Genomic DNA, 16,929 nt, shown 5'->3' with positions numbered 1-16,929 from the left:
TTACCACTCCCACTTTTCAGAAGGGGGGACTAGGGGCTCCGAGAAAGTAGTTAAGTGACTTGCTAAGGTGATTTGCCTCCTGCTAGAAATGGGAGCTGGGAAATCATCACACACACACACAGACACACACCCTCCCACCCCCCCACCCCCCCACACATACACCCTATCCTGGGAACAGCGAGTGTAGTTGGGCACGGCGAGGTTTCTGACGCTCCGTGAGGTGCGTAACAACCTTCCCATAAGGATTTGCCAGGCGCACGGAAAAGGGAACGGCACCTGAAAGAATGACAGCATGTCAGACTTACGCAGCGGACGGAGGGGTAACGGGGCAAATAGGCTGGGTTCACACGGTGGGACCCGCGCGCCTAACCGGCCCCGCCCCCTCCCGGCCTGGGCTAGGTGTGCGCGGCCCCGCTCCCGCCCCTTCGGTTTCGGTTGCGCGTGCGCAGCCCTGCCTCGGTCCCGCCCCTTCCCGGACTCAGCTGCGCGCGCACCGCCCCTCGCACCAGTGCGCACGCGCGGCCCCGCCCCCGTCTCCCCGGCGCTCGGAGCCCGAGTCCGCGGGAAGATGGCGGCCCCGCTCATCCCGCTCTCCCAGCAGGTATGGGCCAGCGGGCGGGGGTGCAGCGCCGGGGCGTAAGGCGCGAGGCGGGCGCCCCGGGGAGACCGATGCGCGGGGAGGCCCACCCGGGCGGCGGCGGCTCGTGCTGACGGGCCCGCGCGGAGGGAGGGCGAGTGGGCGGGCGGTCCTGAAGGTGACAGGCCGGCCCGGCCCGCGGCCTCCCGCGCCCTGGAGACCCTCTGCGGGCGGCGTCCAGGCGGGGCTGCTGCATGTATCTGCATGGTTCAGGGCCCGGGCCCGGCTACGAGTCTGGCCTTTGCCGCAGCTCCCAGGCCGGGCGATGCACGGTGGCACTGGGCTCTTGCTCTGGGAGGTGGGCGAGGGGAGCGAGCCTTTCTGCCGGTGCGACAGCCCCGCGAGTCTTTGTTTTCTGCCGGGTCCCAGCGCCGGCGAGGACGGTGTCCCCGCCGGGGTGGAGGGCAGAGCCCTGCCAGAGCCAGGACCCTCCAGCAGTGCGATCCCGGACTCATCCCTTTCTTGGGAGCTGTTTCTGCCACCCTTGAATTGAGAGAGAGGAGCTCGCACGTCTCCTTTCTGCGTCTTCAAATCTGCCTGATGGTCTGTCTTACTAAGGGGCAGTAACAGCGGCGCGACATATAACGTGCAAAAAAGAGCCTTGCGCAGGCAGCTTTGCTTTCTGGGAAAGATGTTCATTCATTTATTTGTCTGTCAAATGTGCGTTGGGCCAGGTGCTGGGAGTGCAGCAGTCACCCAGACAGACAAGGTCGCTGCTCTCCTGGAGGTGACACTCTTATGGGAACTAGAAACTACCTGTGTCCTGCTAACGACAGCTGCCTTTATTTACTGAATACTTGTGTTGTACCAAGCGCCATGTTATAAGCACTTTGAACTATCTAGCACGGAGTTGGAATTAAGAGTGAAGACACGGGGTCATGTCATCTTGCTGTTTAGTTCTTGGCTCTGTCATTTATTCCTTTGAGTGTGCTTGGGTGAAGTGCTTAGAACTCATCTGGAAAATGGAAATATAAAACATATAGGGATGATGTGAAGATTAAGCATGTAAAACGCTTAGTAAACAGTGCCTGGCACATCAAAGCACTCCGTGAAACTATAATTATTACCATCATTTAATTCTCTGGCAGATTGGGACATACGGGAATGTAGACCACAGCAGTAAGAATGCCGAACCTTAAGAGAGCTGATAGGTAGGTTGACATGACTGGTCAGCTTTTCCAAGGAGAGAGACATACCTGCTAAATCTTACAAGAACTAGCCAATTTGTAACGCCGTCACGAAATTAAAAGTGTTAAAGGCCAGTGGTTATTAATTAATACATTCTTATAACAGGTATGAAAGTGCTATGTAAATTAGGTGCTCTACGGATAGGGGGTATTATTATTAATAGCCACTCGCTATAGTTTAGGATATGTGCATTGGGTGAAACTCACTTAGGCTCACTTAATGAGAACGTGCTCCCATTTTTTTGGGGAGGGGAAGAATCTTTTTGAAACTTCCTTTGACTTCCTGTCAAATTTTGACAGCCCTAATTTGAACTTTGATGACAACAGTGGCTAATGTCTATTGAGTGCGTTGGAGTTTAAGTGCTTTCTAACATGTTGGCACTTATCCCCACAACAAGGAGAAGGAAATTCTCATTTTACTGATGCAGAATTAGGTTCAGAGGAAGGCCACTGTGAGTTAAGGAATGGAAACATGATTTGGGTCCTGTGATTCATGTGCTTAGCACCCTTTGGGATAAATTCCCAGTGCTTTCTCAGGAAGCCTCGCTGGTCTGGTGCCTGCCAGCCCTCTCCCGCCTCCTGCTTTCCCTGGTCCCCACCCTGCAGCCATACTTGCTGCTCTTCTGCTCCTCCCACAGTCCCAGCTTTCTCTGTCCTCAGGGTGTCTCACTAGTTGTTCCTTCTTCCAGAAGTGCTCTTCCCTGTCTCTTCCCTTGGTGCTTTTGGTTCCTGGGTCCTTTCCCTCCTTCGGGCGGTAGCTCAGATGTCATTCTTCCCAGAGGCCTTTGCTGATCGCTTGTCATAAGTAGAGCCCCTTCCATCCCACCAGAAATGTGTTTTTTCCACACACCCCTCGGCACCAATCAATGGTTTACACCCAGGCACCCAGGGAGAGCAGGTACAGGCCTCTTGATCCTGTGACCAGCCCCCAGGAGGTGTCTCAAGGTAAACTCTTGAGGCACCCATGACTTATACATGCCAGCGCCATTTCCAGGTGGCTTTTCTTCTCTATGTGTGGGATGGGGACAGGGGTGGGAGTTGCAAGAGACTGACAGCCAGGAGCCCATGACACGTTTAGGTCACAGACTTCTGTGCGTTTTCCTGTTCCTTTACACGTTTGTTGAACAAAGGCGTGACCAGGCTTTCTTCCTTCAGGTAGTTATCTGACATTTCTCTACACCTGTTCTTTTTTGTTGTTGTTAAGTTTATTTATTTTGAGGGAGATTGAGCACCAGCTGGGGAGGGGCAGAGAGAGAGAGAGGGAGGGAGGGAGGGAGAGAGAGAGAACCCCAAGCAGGCTCCACGCTGTTGATGCAAAGCCCGGCACGGGGCTGGAACTCATGAACCGTGAGATCATGACCTGAGCCGAAATCAAGAGTTGGACGCTTAACCGACTGAGCCACCCAGGCGCCCCTCTTTATACCTGTTCTTATGGGAAGCTCTGCACTAGGTGTTCCTGTCGGCCAAGGTGTGAGGCTTAGCCCGTCCAGCCGCTTTCAGTCTAAGCTGAGCGATCACACAGGTTCACAGATAATTCGCGGAGATGCGTGGATAGGATTCCAGGATAATTTCTGGTTGGGGGCATTCAGGGAGCCGCCTGGAGCGCGAGGCTGTGTTCTGGTTGGACTGAGGTGTAGAGCACACTTGGAACATTCTTGGAACACGGAACTTGGAACATGGATGGCCAGGTGAAGGTGAGTAAAGCAGCTGCTCGCAGGGTTGCAGAGGGGAGAGGGGCTGTGTGTTTCCCCTCTGTCGCCAGCACTTTTGCTATAGGCATCTTTCCTGGTCTGCTCCACAGTCCCCGGTATCTGTGACACCTCTTTCCCTGTGCAGTTTCTGATGACCCTGAATACGAATCTTGCTCTTGTGAAGGAAGAGTCAGGGTGGATTTCTCCCTCCGTTGGCGGCTCAGTGATTTCCGTTTCTCCCTGCCTCTGAGCAAGCTCCCCTTTGCCTCTCCTGGCCTGGAGGTGCACCTGTGTCCCTCCCCCCTTTGTACCGTGTGATCTCGTAAGTGGCCGGTCACCATGCCGTCCTTCACCCTGGTGGCCTGTCACTGGTTGCCCTTCAGCCTCACAGCACCGCGTCCTCTCTGTCTGCCCCCATCTTAGGGTCTCCCCGCAGAGCGTGCGCTTCCCCCACCAAGACGCTGCTGGAGTCCAGCCTCCTGTTTCTCCCTTGCCAGCCACCTCTGGAATTGGCCACTTCCTTACCACATCCACAAGTTCACAGGCTGCGGCTGCCCCCCCTTCCTACTCAGCCTCTGCCTCCAAGTTCATTCCGCACAACCACCCCCTGCTCCAGAAGCTTCCAGCTACTCCCGTCTCCCTCCCCTCAGTATGTCCAGCTCGGCCGCCCCTGTGCTGCTCCGCCTGACCTTGCCAGCTTGCTCTCCCACCCTCGCACCACTCCACTTAGACCCTTGCTGTTCCCAGCGCTCCCCCCACACCCTCCGTGGCTCTGTTGCCCCCACCTCGTGCTGTGACCTCCTGCTGCGTCCTGCCCCACCTCCCGCCCACGGGAGGCCACTCCCAGAGGCCTTCCTGGGGGTGTCTTCCATCAGTCCCACCAGAACGTCATTGTCCCTCCTGTACCTTCTGTGGGTCCCTTGTGTGGCCCTCGACCTAGGAAGCATGCGGGAAGCGTTGGGCTCACTGATGAAGAGAGTGTCCTGGGCCCAAGGGGGTGCTCCCACCAATGCCACTGGGGTCCTCCTCCGCCAGGTACTTCCTGTGCCCACGCCCTTGAGACACATCAGCTTTTTAATGGCTGCCATGTTCTGGAAGGTTTTTATTCCCATTTCACAAACTGAGACCCACAGAGATTTAAGTAACTTGCCAAAGTCCCATAGTTGGTGGGTTGACCCTACATCCGCCTGCCTGCAGAGCCCCGCTCTTTCCCCTCTTCCAGGCGGCCTGCTGGGCTCCTCGCCCAGAGCAACACCCGGTGAACGTGTCTGCAGTGAATGCCAAGTGCTTGGGACACTTGGTTGTCCTTTCGTCCCTTGTTTTTTTTCCTCTAAAATAACTGCCAGTCTCTCTGTCTTACTAGAATGCTAATGGTGATGTGGTATAAATTGGTGGGGACAGAGCCAGGGTTTAGAGTAAAGATTGGCCCTGCCCCGTAAGATCCAGAATTCCCCGGCTGGCTCTTTGTCGTATTGACCTGCATTGGCCTGGTTTTTGTGGACTGAGTAGCTCCCAGTCGAACAAGAACATACAAGTTTTGCTCCCTCTGCCCCAATTTTGCACTTTAAAGCAACTTTCCCACATCTGGCTCTTTACCCGATCAGCTGATCCCGGAAGTGGACTGTCTTCGATCAGATGGTACCCAAGCGCCGAGCGTCCACTCTCTGATGCCTCAGGCCACTTGCCATTATTGTGCCGACGGACAAACACAGCCGCCCCCCCCCCCCCCCGAAGGAGGCAGCCCGTCAGCCACTCTGGGGGTGCCCTCGGGTTCTCCCCTCCCAGACTTCACCTGAGCAGCCAGCATCCACTCGGAAAGCTCTTCCACATTCTTCCTGAAAGACACTTCTCCCACCCCGTTACCCCATGAGGTCCCTTCAGGGGGTGTGTGTTTTCAGTGTCATGGTCCCCAGATGTTCTCTCAGAGCCCTCAGTTGTGCGGTATTTTCCGTATCTCACTTTGTCCGTGTGCAAACTGGGCCTACCTCTAAGTATCTGCCTCCTGACAGCGGAGTATCAGCACCTCGCGGGGTGATGGGTGTGCCGTCAGAAAGCGCCTCTCGTTTGTGGATCGCGCTGTTCATTCGGCAGATGTGTATCAGGCTTCTTCTCTTTGCTGGGCACCTCCTGGCCAGTGGGATGTAGCAGTGAACCTGAAGACAGCTCTGTCCCCTGGAGCCGAGGTTCTAAGGACGGCGGGGGGGGGGGGGGGTGCAGACAGCAGGAAAGGAGCTAGTATGTAGTCTGTCCCAGGGCCGTGTGGTCCGCGCTGTGAAACCGAGTTTACGATCCCACAGGTGAGGTGGGGAGGCCTCACTGCACAGGCGCCAAGGACTGAGCAAAAAAGGCATTTGGATTGCTCACCTCCCCCTCCCGAGTCACCGTGGTCCGTCTTATCCTCCCTCTATGAAGAGGTAAACGGGGGCCCAGAGGCAGAGGTCACTTGTGAGAAGTCACACCCCACAAGCTCGTGCTGATAGAGCTCATCTGACACAGATCTGGGGCTCTGTGCGGCACTCCAGTTTCTTTTTATTTATTTCTTCACTGCCAAGCATTCAACAGTGTGAGAGGTCATTTGGTTTTAAACAACGGCCGTGCTCCCTGGGTGCTAGGCGCTGTATCCGCTAGATGCTGTAGAGTCTGATGGAGAGAAGATCACGTGTTTAAAATTTTATTTTATTGTTTTGATCTCCTCTCCCTGGAAAGTCATGGGGGAAACGGAAAGGCTGCCTTTTCGTCTTTACAGAGGGTCAGCAGGTCGGTTTCCCTGCTGGCGTGGGTGTTCGGTGCCTCAAGGCGGAAGGCAGAAATGAGGGCGCCATGTCCGGCCCACGAGGAGGGTCGGCGTGGTCTGGGCCACAGTGGAGGCAGAGGCCACGGGTGGTCTGAGCTGGATGAGGGGCGGACGACTTGCTTCCACTTGGGTGTGTTGGAGACGGCTGCATGGAGGAGGAAGGGCGCCGGGGCTGGGCCGTGGGGACATTGGGAAGGAAGGGAGGGATGCTTTTTCAGACAGCGGCAGAGCAGAATGAACAGAAACCGAGGGATTGGAATCCCGGCTCAAAAGGGTCGAATGTGAGGCCGGGGCTGGGAACTTTGGGCTCCGCATCCCTCTTTTAGTTAGGGTGACTTGGAGATTAAAGGGAGAAGGTGGCTTGGTAAATGGGACATGGTCTGTGCCTGGCCTACAGATTGGCCCGAGACAAAAGGGACTGACAGGGTGTCTGCTTGCCTAGAGTGGCCGACGAGGGGGGTGGGGTAGAGTGGAGACCTGCCTGCTGTGTGGCCCAGAGGGCCGCTCCTGCTTAGAATGCTCTGCCCACTCTAGTGGTAGGGCCAGCCCTTAATGTCCCAAGCTGCTGGAGGGAGGGAGAGGTTACAGATGACCACAAACAGCCATCTCCTTGCACTTCCGCCTGGCTCTGCCTACTGGAGGGGCGGGGCGGGGGGGGGGGGGAACTGTTGCACTCCTAATGGCAGAATTGATTTACTGATTACGTTCAGACTGGCTGATAAAAAGTCAGTTCTCCTTTTGTAGACACTGGTTGAAAGCAGGGAAGGGTGGTGCCAGGAAGCCTGGCTGTCCCTCTCTGCAGACTGGAGGCCGGCTTCTGCCCCTCCAGCACGCTGCTCACCTGCATCCCACGCTTCCCAGTTCTGCTCTCCTCCCTGTTTGCTGTGCCCTGTGGCCCCTTGGCATTCTTTTCCAGTTGCTTGTTCAGGCGACATTCTGTCTTGCCTCAGGGCCTTTGCACATGCTATTTATTGTTCCTTTCTGGGATTTTCTTCCACCTGTTATCTCTGCGTTAACTTCTACTCCTCTTCATATCTCAGCTGGCACATCACTTCCTCAGGTAAAGCATTCCCTGACAGATTGGCCCAGCTTCTCTGTTACTGCCTGTGGGGATGCTTTGTACTTTTCCACATACCAGTTTGTAATTTCCTGTTGCTGGGATTATTTGATGGATGGTCAGTCTCCCCCACCACCTAGACTACGCTCAAAAAGGCCTGTTTTAATTTGTCCTAGTTCCCCAGGTGCTCAGTAATCCTGTTGAGCAAATGGCAGAATGGTAGGGCAGGTCCACGGTGTGTGAGGTAGTGAGGAGCTGTGGCACGTTCTTGAGGAGTGAAGTGAGATGTTTAGATCTGACCGCTTGCGTAGAGAATGCACAGAGCTGGGCACCAGCTCAGAGATGCTTGTTGTGATATGGGCACGAGGTGATAAAGAGCAACCTAGGGCGCCTGGGTGGCTCAGTCGGTTAAGCATCCAACTTCCGCTCAGGTCATGATCTCACGGTTCGTGAGTTCGAGCCCGGTGTCAGGCTCTGAGCGCGAGCTGACAGCTCAGAGCCTGGAGCCTGCTTCGGATTCTGTGTCTCCCCCTCTCTTTCTGCCCCTCTCGCGCTCACACTCTGTCTCTGTCTCTCTCTCTCAAAAATAAGTAAACATTAGAGCCTGGAGCCTGCTTTGGATTCCGTGTCTCTCTCTCTCTGCCCCTTGCCTGCTCATGCTCTGTGTCTCACAAATAAATAAATGTTAAAAAAAAAAAAAAAAAAAAAAAAAAAAAAAGAGCAACCTGGCATGAGGTTGTTTCTGGAAGAGGAGAGGGGTTGGTGATTGGAGGACTGTGTGGGATGGTTATTTGGGCAGAGGGGCCTTCTAAGTGGGGGGAGGAGGCAGAAGAAAGGGGCAGGTGTGGTGTGTGCAGCCAGCAGGGCCAGACCAGCTTTGCTGGGCAGTGCCAGGTGGGTGGCTGGGTCACCTTGCAGCAGGCCCTTCAGGCCTGGTGGGACCCCACGTTTAGGTGCAGTTGAGAAGCAGCCTGCCTCCTGGGGGTACCGTCAGGTTGCACTTTCTGAGCATCCACCCTGTGCTGGTATGAGAGCAAGAAGAATAAAACAGCCCCCACCCTTTAGATAGCTCAGCTCGAGCCGGGCTCCCAGGCACACAGATAAGTAGGACCCCCTGTGGCAGACTCCTTCGTGGAGGTCAGGTGGCAGCCTGCATGGGTGGAATGAGTTGCCCTAGAGGATTGGAAATAAGGACAGGAGGAAGAGGGGGCCTGGGTCTTCCTTCCTCCTTTCCCTCTTCTGTTCCGGCAGGACTGGAGGCAGTAGGGTACAGCCTTTCAGACTGGCTGCTCACCGCCCCTCCCCCTTCCCCCCCCACCCCCCCGCCCCGCCCCGGTCCCTACCCGGTCAGAGTCCCCTTCCCCGACTCTGGAAACCCAGGTGTCGGGGAGAGGTCTGGGGTGCAGGTATTGCGCAGAAGTAAGGGAGTGTGTTTGGACACCCGCTTTGTGCCCACTCACCACTGACTCCTCATTAGGGAAGTGTCATTGGCACTGTCCCTGCAGCTCCTTTCTGAACAAGGAAACTGAGAAGGACAGAGGGAAAATGACTGGTTTCAGGCCTCTCAGGGAGGTGGGGTGCTCGGATCAGACCGCAGCTCCAAAGCTGGTGTTCGCTCCCATGGACACCACACCGGGGGGCTCCCGGGAGGGCAGGAGCAGCTGTGTCCCTGCTGTGTCCCGAGCCCCTGCAGCAGGCAGGTGATCACCATCTGTTGATGGATGCCACACGCTCCGAATAGCAACCAGGAGCAGCGTCTGTAGCCGCCCTTGATGGTAGTTGATTAGTGAAAATGTTTTCTGTGTCTTGGGTGGAGAAGCAGGCACCTTCTGCCCTGGGGATGGGAGTCAGGGAAGCCTTGGGAGACCAGCATCCTGATGGCCAGGCCCCCACACGTTCGCAGGGCTCCCGGTGTCTCTTCACTTCCGCTATGAGAGGGTATAGGAGGGGGTTCTCTGATTTACTAGTGACAGTGACAGGCATGCCTGTTGATCCATAGAAACTTGGCTTCTCTAATCCACAAAGGTTGTTTTCAGTTTTATATACTCAGTGGGAAAAGGAAACGATCTTCTTTCAGACCACTTTTTTTTTTTTTTTAATGTTTGTTTATTTTTGAGAGACAGAGATGGAGCACGAGCAGGGGAGGGGCAGATAGAGACACGCACACAGAATCTGAAGCAGGCTCAAGGCTCTGAGCTGTCAGCACAGAATCCGACGCGAGCCTTGAACCCATGAACCCATGATCACGACCTGAGCCGAAGTCAGACATTTAACTGACGCTCCCCAGGCACCCCCCAGGCTGTTTTTAAAGCGGAAAGAATGAATCGAAAGAACTGTTGATGGTGAGGCCCTCACATGGACACGCTTAAACCTGGACTGGAAGGCTCAGGGACTGGATTAGCCCTCTAAAATTCCCCACACCCTAGAAGCGGCAGTTTGTGGTTGGAGGTGCCAGAACCCGGTAGACCTAGGTGTGTGTTATCGAGAATGTTTCTCCCGTTGGGAGTTTTCTTTGATGAAGACTAGAACGGTCTCTGTGCCCGCAGGGCACCCCATATCCGTCGTGGGTGCTCTTTCCATGGTGAAGGGGGTTCCATAGGGACGAGCGGACACCCACGGCTGCTGAGTGGGTGCGAGCCAGTGCTGTTGTTCCTGTCGCCCACACGCCAGACCAGGGAATCGGCATTTTCTTTCAAGCCAAGCTCGTCGTCCCGTTGGCATTTGGCCTCTTGATTTAATTTTTTGTTGCCTTTGAGCCCCTTGAAAATACCCTTTGCTTCACACCTACAAACTCTGTGTGTGAAATTGCACGTTTTAAAAAAAATCATCAGTAAGGGGCGCCTGGGTGGCTCAGTTGGTTGAGCGGCCGACTCCGGCTCAGGTCACGATCTCGCGGTCCGTGAGTTCGAGCCCCGCGTCGGGCTCTGTGCTGACAGCTCGGAGCCTGGAGCCTACTTTGGATTCTGTGTCTCCCTCTCTCTGACACTCCCCTGTTCATGCTCTGTCTCTCCCTGTCTCAAAAATAAAACGTTAAAAAAAAAATCATCAGTAAGACTTAAGAACTAGTAAAAGACTGGGGTGTCCTAGATGTTGGGAGAGGCTCAGCCGACTAGTTGAGAGAGAAAACGAGTACGACGTGTGCTGCAGTGTAGCCAGCGTTTGGTGAAATATTTTATCATTTTTTTGGCCAAGATCATTTGGTGTGGCATGCTGTAAGGACTGCGGATTTGATGCTTGTGGGACACGCCCTGCTTAGCAGCCTTGCCTGACTTCCCTTCCCACCCGCCACCGATTCTCTGTAAAGAAAGCCTGCTCCTCTGACTCGGTGGCGGTAATAAGGGCGCTGATGGGTACAGTAGCGCCTCCCGCTTGTGGAGTGCGCTTTGCCGTGATGCTGAAAGCGATCCTCAGGGCAGGCACTGTATCGTTCCCATTTTATGGAAGCGGAAACTGAGGCCCCGCTCTGCTGCTGAGCGGTGGAGCTGTGTCTCTACCCGAGCATCGCTCTCGCTGCACCCATCCCAGCCTCTCCCTCCTGAGGCTCCATCTGTGAACAAACGATCTGTAAACAGACGTTTAAGGAAGGCCTGCTTACCCCGCCAGCGTGGCAAGAGGTAGAATAAATGTGAGACCGCCCCACGTCACCGAATTGAAAATGTAGGAGGGAGGCCTTGACAAAAATTGGACGTTTAAGAAATGTCTCATTTGTAAGTTCGGGGCTTATGGGAGTGTGAGGGAGGGACTCATTTCATTTGGGGGGGACTTTGGGAGGCTTTTTAAAGCAGGGGGTCATTTGTGGGGCTGGGAGGTAACTGGCCTTCAGCAGGCTCGGCCCCCCTCCCCGCAGGCATAGGGAATGATCTGCGGGGAGACCAGGAGCGGGAGGCACACAGTAGTAGAGCTTCTGCCAGAGCAGGAAGGAAAGCCGGGATTGAGGGCTGTATGCCCGCGGTTGTGTGCAAGGGCCTCTGAGTGGGTGTGTGTGAGCGTCCAGGTGGATGTGTGCGTGTGTGGGGGGGAGTAGTGCAGCTAGCTGGGGGGTGGGGGCAGGAGATGGCTGTGGGGCACCTCGAGAGCTCGGCAGAGGCTTGGAACCCTCTTTGCCAACTCACACTCTTTGCCAACCACAGAGGGTCTTTTCCGAGCTGAGGCGTGACCGTGTGTAATTCCTCTCCCTGCTCCTGCCAGCATGTTTTCTCTTCTGTGTTTGTTCCCTGATCAGACCGTGATGCTCCGCTCCTCCGTGGAATCTGTGGAATCTGGAGCCTGCTCGGTGCCTGGTGCCTAGAGGACCCCCAGGCTCCACAGAAGAGCAGTGGTGCCAGGAAGCTGATGATGCCATCCGCAGAGTGGAGGGGAGGGGCACGGAGAGCTGCTGACCCCATCCGCCTTGGGGAGCCCTGAGTCCCGGGCAGTGGGCTCTCTTGGGGGATGGCCAAATATCGGGCCAGGGCTCAGAAGATGGCCCAGGGTGTCTGATCTAGGAAAGGAATTTCGGGAAGATTCAGGGCCCCTTGGGGAAAGCTGGGAGCCTTGTGGGAAATGGGCATTCTCAAGGAAGGTGGTAGGTGCTCTGCTGTGTGGGGCCCTTACTGCTGAGCTGTCGCCCCTGTGAGTCTGTTCAGGGCCTGCTCCACCATACAGAGGAAGGAAGGACAGAACGGATGGGGGCTGTTCTCTGGGATGCTAGGAGGAGCCATATCCAGGGAGGGCTCTGGGGAGGCCGGGGCCACTTTTCATCTTAAACAGCACTTTGGGGAGAATGAGCTCGAATCTGCTCCCTGCTCCACCTTGGCTGCCCAGCAAGGTCCCGGGAGCTGTCATTGCCTGACCCTTTCCAGGGCCATCCACCTGCCCTCTGTGGCTGCACTCAACCCTCCTACTGCTCCCCACACGCCCGTCCCCCGATCCCCTCAGGACCCTCCTCCCTTGGTGTTTTCCCGCCAGTGGTGCCTCCTTCTGTCTGTGTCACCGGTGTCCTTGGCCTGCTTGTTGCCTTGCATCCCCTCGGGCAGGCTCAGCTGGGGCAGGGCCGGTCTTCCTGCCCTCGCAGGTGCGTGTCTAGGCTGCCGAGTGCCCCTGCTGTCCCCGTCTTTTCCTCCCAGCCCTTAATGGCCCTCAGTGTGTGTTGTCACGTGTAATGACATTCCCCTCCAGACTAGGAGCTCCACGAGGCATTCTGTAGAAATGGCAGAGGTTTCCACCTCGATGGCCCATAGGGACATCCCAGAGAAACGTGTGAAGGTGAATGGCTCATGTTGTCCGTGTTTGTGCACCGTGAGTGGCTGCATTCCTTGGCCTCATCATCCTGGAGGCCTGCCCAAGTCTCTCCCTGGTTGCTTCCTGTGGGTGCTCCCCTGTCACCCACTCTGTGTAGCTAAGTGCATATTCAGTTCACTGGCTCGTGTGCACATCTGCTCAGGTCGCCTTGGGGATCACGTTCCGGGCTTTTCAGCAAGGCGGGCACAGACCCCGTTACCTCACTGTGTCCACTCTTGTGGCTGGCTGAAACCGTGCTGAATGAGCCCAGGTCCCTGGCGGCCCCCTCTGTCCTAGAGCCCACCTTGCCCATCGCTGACCCCTCGCTCAGGCTCCGGAGGCTTCGGCTGTGCATCCCGCCATCCCCTCATGTCCCATGGCACCTTGTGCTGCAGTCACAGGCTCACTTTGCCTGCGTGTCTCCCCATCTTGCGTCCTAGAGCTGTGTCTCACACCCTTTTGTATGCTTGATTCCTCCTCATGGTGTGAACTTAACCTTTGGTTTGTTGATTGAGTGAACGAATGAATTTATAAGTGCAAGGGCAGACCACTCTTTCAGGAAGTCTTCTGGGAAAGGGGCGGTCAGTAGCTTGAGGTAGAACTGGGCTGAGGGAACATTTACGGGGATGGGATACATTTTTGCATGGGAGACGGTGGAAGGAGAGGACAAGGGAGAGCACAGAACTATAAACAGCCGGCACTGGAGGAGAGCTCACCCCAGGTCAGTCTCTGGTGGTGGGAATGCTTATCCTTATTTTCCAGATGAAGAAACTGAGGTACAGAGAGGCTGCTCACCTTCCCCAGGGTTGCACAGCACACTAGTGGTGGGGTAGGACTTGAGTCCGCATCTGTCTGGTGGCACTGTTGACCTCTGTGTGGGTCTGCTTCCCCTGGTGCTGGGAGTGCGGGGCCAAGAGGTGTGGGTGGAGACCTTTGGGACTCAGTGTAGGTCCTGCCTCCTGCCTAGGGTGGCATGTCAGGGCGGGAAGGTTGCTTAGGGTGACCTCGGTTTCTCTTTTACTTCCATTTCTGGTAGATGGGGCAAGAGCAGTGGGCTCCCAGCAGTGCTGAAGCGTTTACGCCTCGAGTCTCCAGGTAGTTCTGGCCCTGAACTCCCCCTGGCTGTCTTGGTCGCCTTGATGCTTCACTGTGTGTCCAAACTTTCAGGCATGGTTCTCTTGCTCTTTGGTTCTCCTTGTGGTTGGGGACTGCAGCCCTTACCCCCCGCTTCCCGTCCCCACCGCAGGCCTTGAGTTCCCAGCGGGCTGGGTGGAGGTGCTGTACCCTGTGCCGAATGGCAGGTACACGCCTTCAGCTCGTCTTTCTTTCGTCATGGCGGTCATTAGGGTCCCCAGGGAGAATCACGTAGCTTCAGACCCCTCTTCTCCTTGAATGTGTCTCTTTCCCTTTTCTGTCTTACTCACAAAAGCAGTGAAGCAGGGTGCACTGATGTAGAACGCTGGCAAACTCAGAGCCACAGGGGGCAACCACGTCTCTTAGCCTGTGGCTTCCGTCCTGCCACATTCGGGTCCGTGTGCGTATATGATCGCTGTGCGCTTATAGCCGGGCCGTGACCGTGTGTGCTGGCTTGGACCCTCCCTTTGCAAATACCTGACGGTCATGGCCCACGCTTAAGGGTTCTGCCCTTGCTGTTTTTACTGCTTTGTGGTGTATTCTCCTCACCTGTTTTCAACTTTGCTGTCACCTGCAGTGCTTGCCCTCAAGCAGGGTGAACTGATACGTCCCTCTTGCCTTTCCCCACCTCCTGCATAGTTAATCACTTCCCCAGGGTAGACCTCCCAAGGGGAGACCTTGCAGTAGTGGAAGGGTGTGTGTGTGTGTGTGTGTGTGTGTGTGTGTGTGTGTTAAAGAAGTACTAGTTTTTACTTTTTGACAAAAGTATGACAGTGCTGGTGATAAAGCTACTCTTTGTTCATCATACTTAACACATGAAGCAGCTTGTACCATTAGGATCCTTGCCAAAGCAGAAACATATCAAATGTCCGTCTTCTGTAAAATTTTACACACACTCGAAGTAGAGGGAAGAGTTTGATGAACTCCCATTTCTCACCACCCGTTTACAACAAATGTCATTTTTTCAAATCTCTCTGCACTTGTCTACTGTCCCTTGACCTCCTCTGCCATATACATTTTTATTTCTGAGGTTTTTATTTTAAATCTCAGAAATCACATTTCAATATGCATCTCTAACAGTAAGGCCATTTGTCTTTACATGACCATGGTGCCCTATCAACACCATTTTATCTATTTATTTATTTATTTATTTATTTATTTATTTATTTATTCATTCATCCATTCATTTTTAAAGCTTATTTTGAGGGAGAGGGAGAGAGTGCATGCATGGATGAGTGGGGGAGGGGCAGAGAGAGAGGGAGAGAGAATCTCAAGCACACGGAGCCCGATGTGATCATGACCATGAGATCATGACCTGAGCCAAAATCAAGAGTTGGACGCTTAATTGACCGAGCCACCCAGGAGCCCCAACACCTTACACATTTAATTATTCCTTAGTATTACCCGATTGATATGCAGTCCCTATTCAAATTTCCCTGATTGTCTAAAAAGGTGACCTTGTTATTTGGTTGTGAGGCCTCCTGTCTCTGTCACTCTCTTTTAAAAATTTATTTTGGGATAATTGTAGATTTACATTCAGTTTGGAAAAATAATGCAGGGTGGCCCTGTGTATCCTTCACTCAGTTTCCTGCAGTGGTAACATTTTGCAAATCTGTAGTACACTATCACAACCAAGACTTTGACATTGTTGGGGTCAGACGGAGATGGGCTCCATCCCGCACAAGGATCCCTCCTCTTGGTCCTTTTTAGCCACTCCCCTTACTTCCTTAGCCCCTGGTAACCACTGATCTGCTCATTTCCATAATTTCAGCATCTTAATAATGTTGTATAACGGAATCATGTAGCATGCAACCTTTGGAGATTGGCCTTTTTTACTTAGTATAATCCTCTGGAGAGAGTTTTCCAGGTTGTTGTGTGTATCAGTAGTTCATTTGTTGGCATTTTTCATTGGCAGGTAGTATTCCATGGGGGGGGGTCACAGTTCGTTTAACTCATTGAAGGATGTCTAGTGTGTTTCCAGTTTGGAGCGATGATGAATAAAGCTGCACTGAACATTTGAGTACAGGGCGTTATGTGAGCCTAAGTCTTCATTTCTCTGGATGAATGCCCAGGACAGTTGCTGGGTCTCGTGACAATTGCAGGTTTAATTCTTTCTAAGAAACTGCTAAACTCCAAATGTCCATCGACAGATGAATGGTAAAGAAGATGTGGTGTGTGTGTGTGTGTGTGTGTGTGTGTTAATACACACTCCATACATACAATGGAGTATTAACTTGGCAACCAGAAAGAATGGGGTCTTGCCATTTGCAACAACATGGATGGAACTAGGGGGTATTTGCTAAGCAAAATTAGAGAAAGACAAATATCATATGACTTCACTCATGAGGAATTTAAGATACAAAACAGATGAACAGAAGGGAAGGGAAGCAAAAATAATATAAAAACAGGGAGGGGGACAAAACATAAGAGACTCTTAAATATAGAGAACAAATGGAGGGTCGCTGGAGGGGTTGTGGGTGGGGGGTTGGGCTACATGGGCAAGGGGCATTAGGGAGGACACTTGTTGGGATGAGCACTCACTCGGTGTCACACAGGGGATGAATCACTGGATTCTACTCCTGAAATCATTACTGCACCATATGCCAAGTAGAGTAAAAAATATATTAATTAATTAAAAACAAAGAAACTGCTAAACTGGTTTCCAGAGTAGCTGTACCTTTTTACCATCCTACCGGCAACGTGGAAGTGGTCCAGTTTCTCTGCGTGCTCACTGGGGTCACTGTTCTTTTGGCCATTCTGATAGGTGTGTGGTGGCATCTGCAAGTTGTTCTGATTTGCATTTTCTCTAATGACCAACATATGCTGACCATCTTTTTGTGGCCTTACTTGACATCTGTGCATTCTCTTGGTGAAATGTCTCGTGCCTGTGTTCTCATTTGATTGTTTGCTTTTTTGCTGCTGAATTTTGAGAGCTCTTTATATATGCTGGGTACTAATCCTTTGTCAGATCTGTGATTTGCAAATATTTCTGTGGCTTGGCTTATCCTCCTCTTACCAGGGTCTTTCACAGAGCAACCATTTTTAATTTTGATCAGGTCCAACTTTATCAATTTTTCCTTCATGAGTCAGGCTGTTGGTATCAAGTCTAAGAACTCTTTGCCCAGCCCTTGATCCTGAATATTTTCTCCTATGTTTTTGCCCAGAAGTGT

The 16,929-nt window shown here is 53.6% G+C and overlaps 1 protein-coding gene across 11 annotated transcripts in view; it reads left to right on the top strand.

Annotated features, from left to right (window-relative positions):
* The first annotated feature begins 510 nt into the window (after window positions 1-510).
* Window positions 511-16,929, top strand: part of EPS15L1 (epidermal growth factor receptor pathway substrate 15 like 1) — a 96,633-nt gene continuing 80,214 nt past the window's right edge. For 6 of the 11 annotated variants that reach the window (XM_060630546.3, XM_060630541.3, XM_060630536.3 and 3 more), the window contains exon 1: window positions 512-601. In XM_060630546.3, the coding sequence (XP_060486529.2) occupies window positions 569-601 (33 nt within the window). In that variant the 5' untranslated portion in view covers window positions 512-568. Of the gene's footprint in view, window positions 602-11,588; window positions 13,721-16,929 lie in introns of all 11 variants that reach the window. The other 5 variants (XM_060630534.3, XM_060630532.3, XM_078443237.2 and 2 more) reach the window with 4 other exon arrangements.

This window comes from Panthera onca, chromosome A2 (genome assembly GCF_046562875.1).
Source record: "Panthera onca isolate mPanOnc1 chromosome A2, mPanOnc1 haplotype 2, whole genome shotgun sequence".
Taxonomy (NCBI): Eukaryota; Metazoa; Chordata; class Mammalia; order Carnivora; family Felidae; genus Panthera; species Panthera onca.
This window is presented reverse-complemented; position numbering and strand designations above follow the sequence as displayed.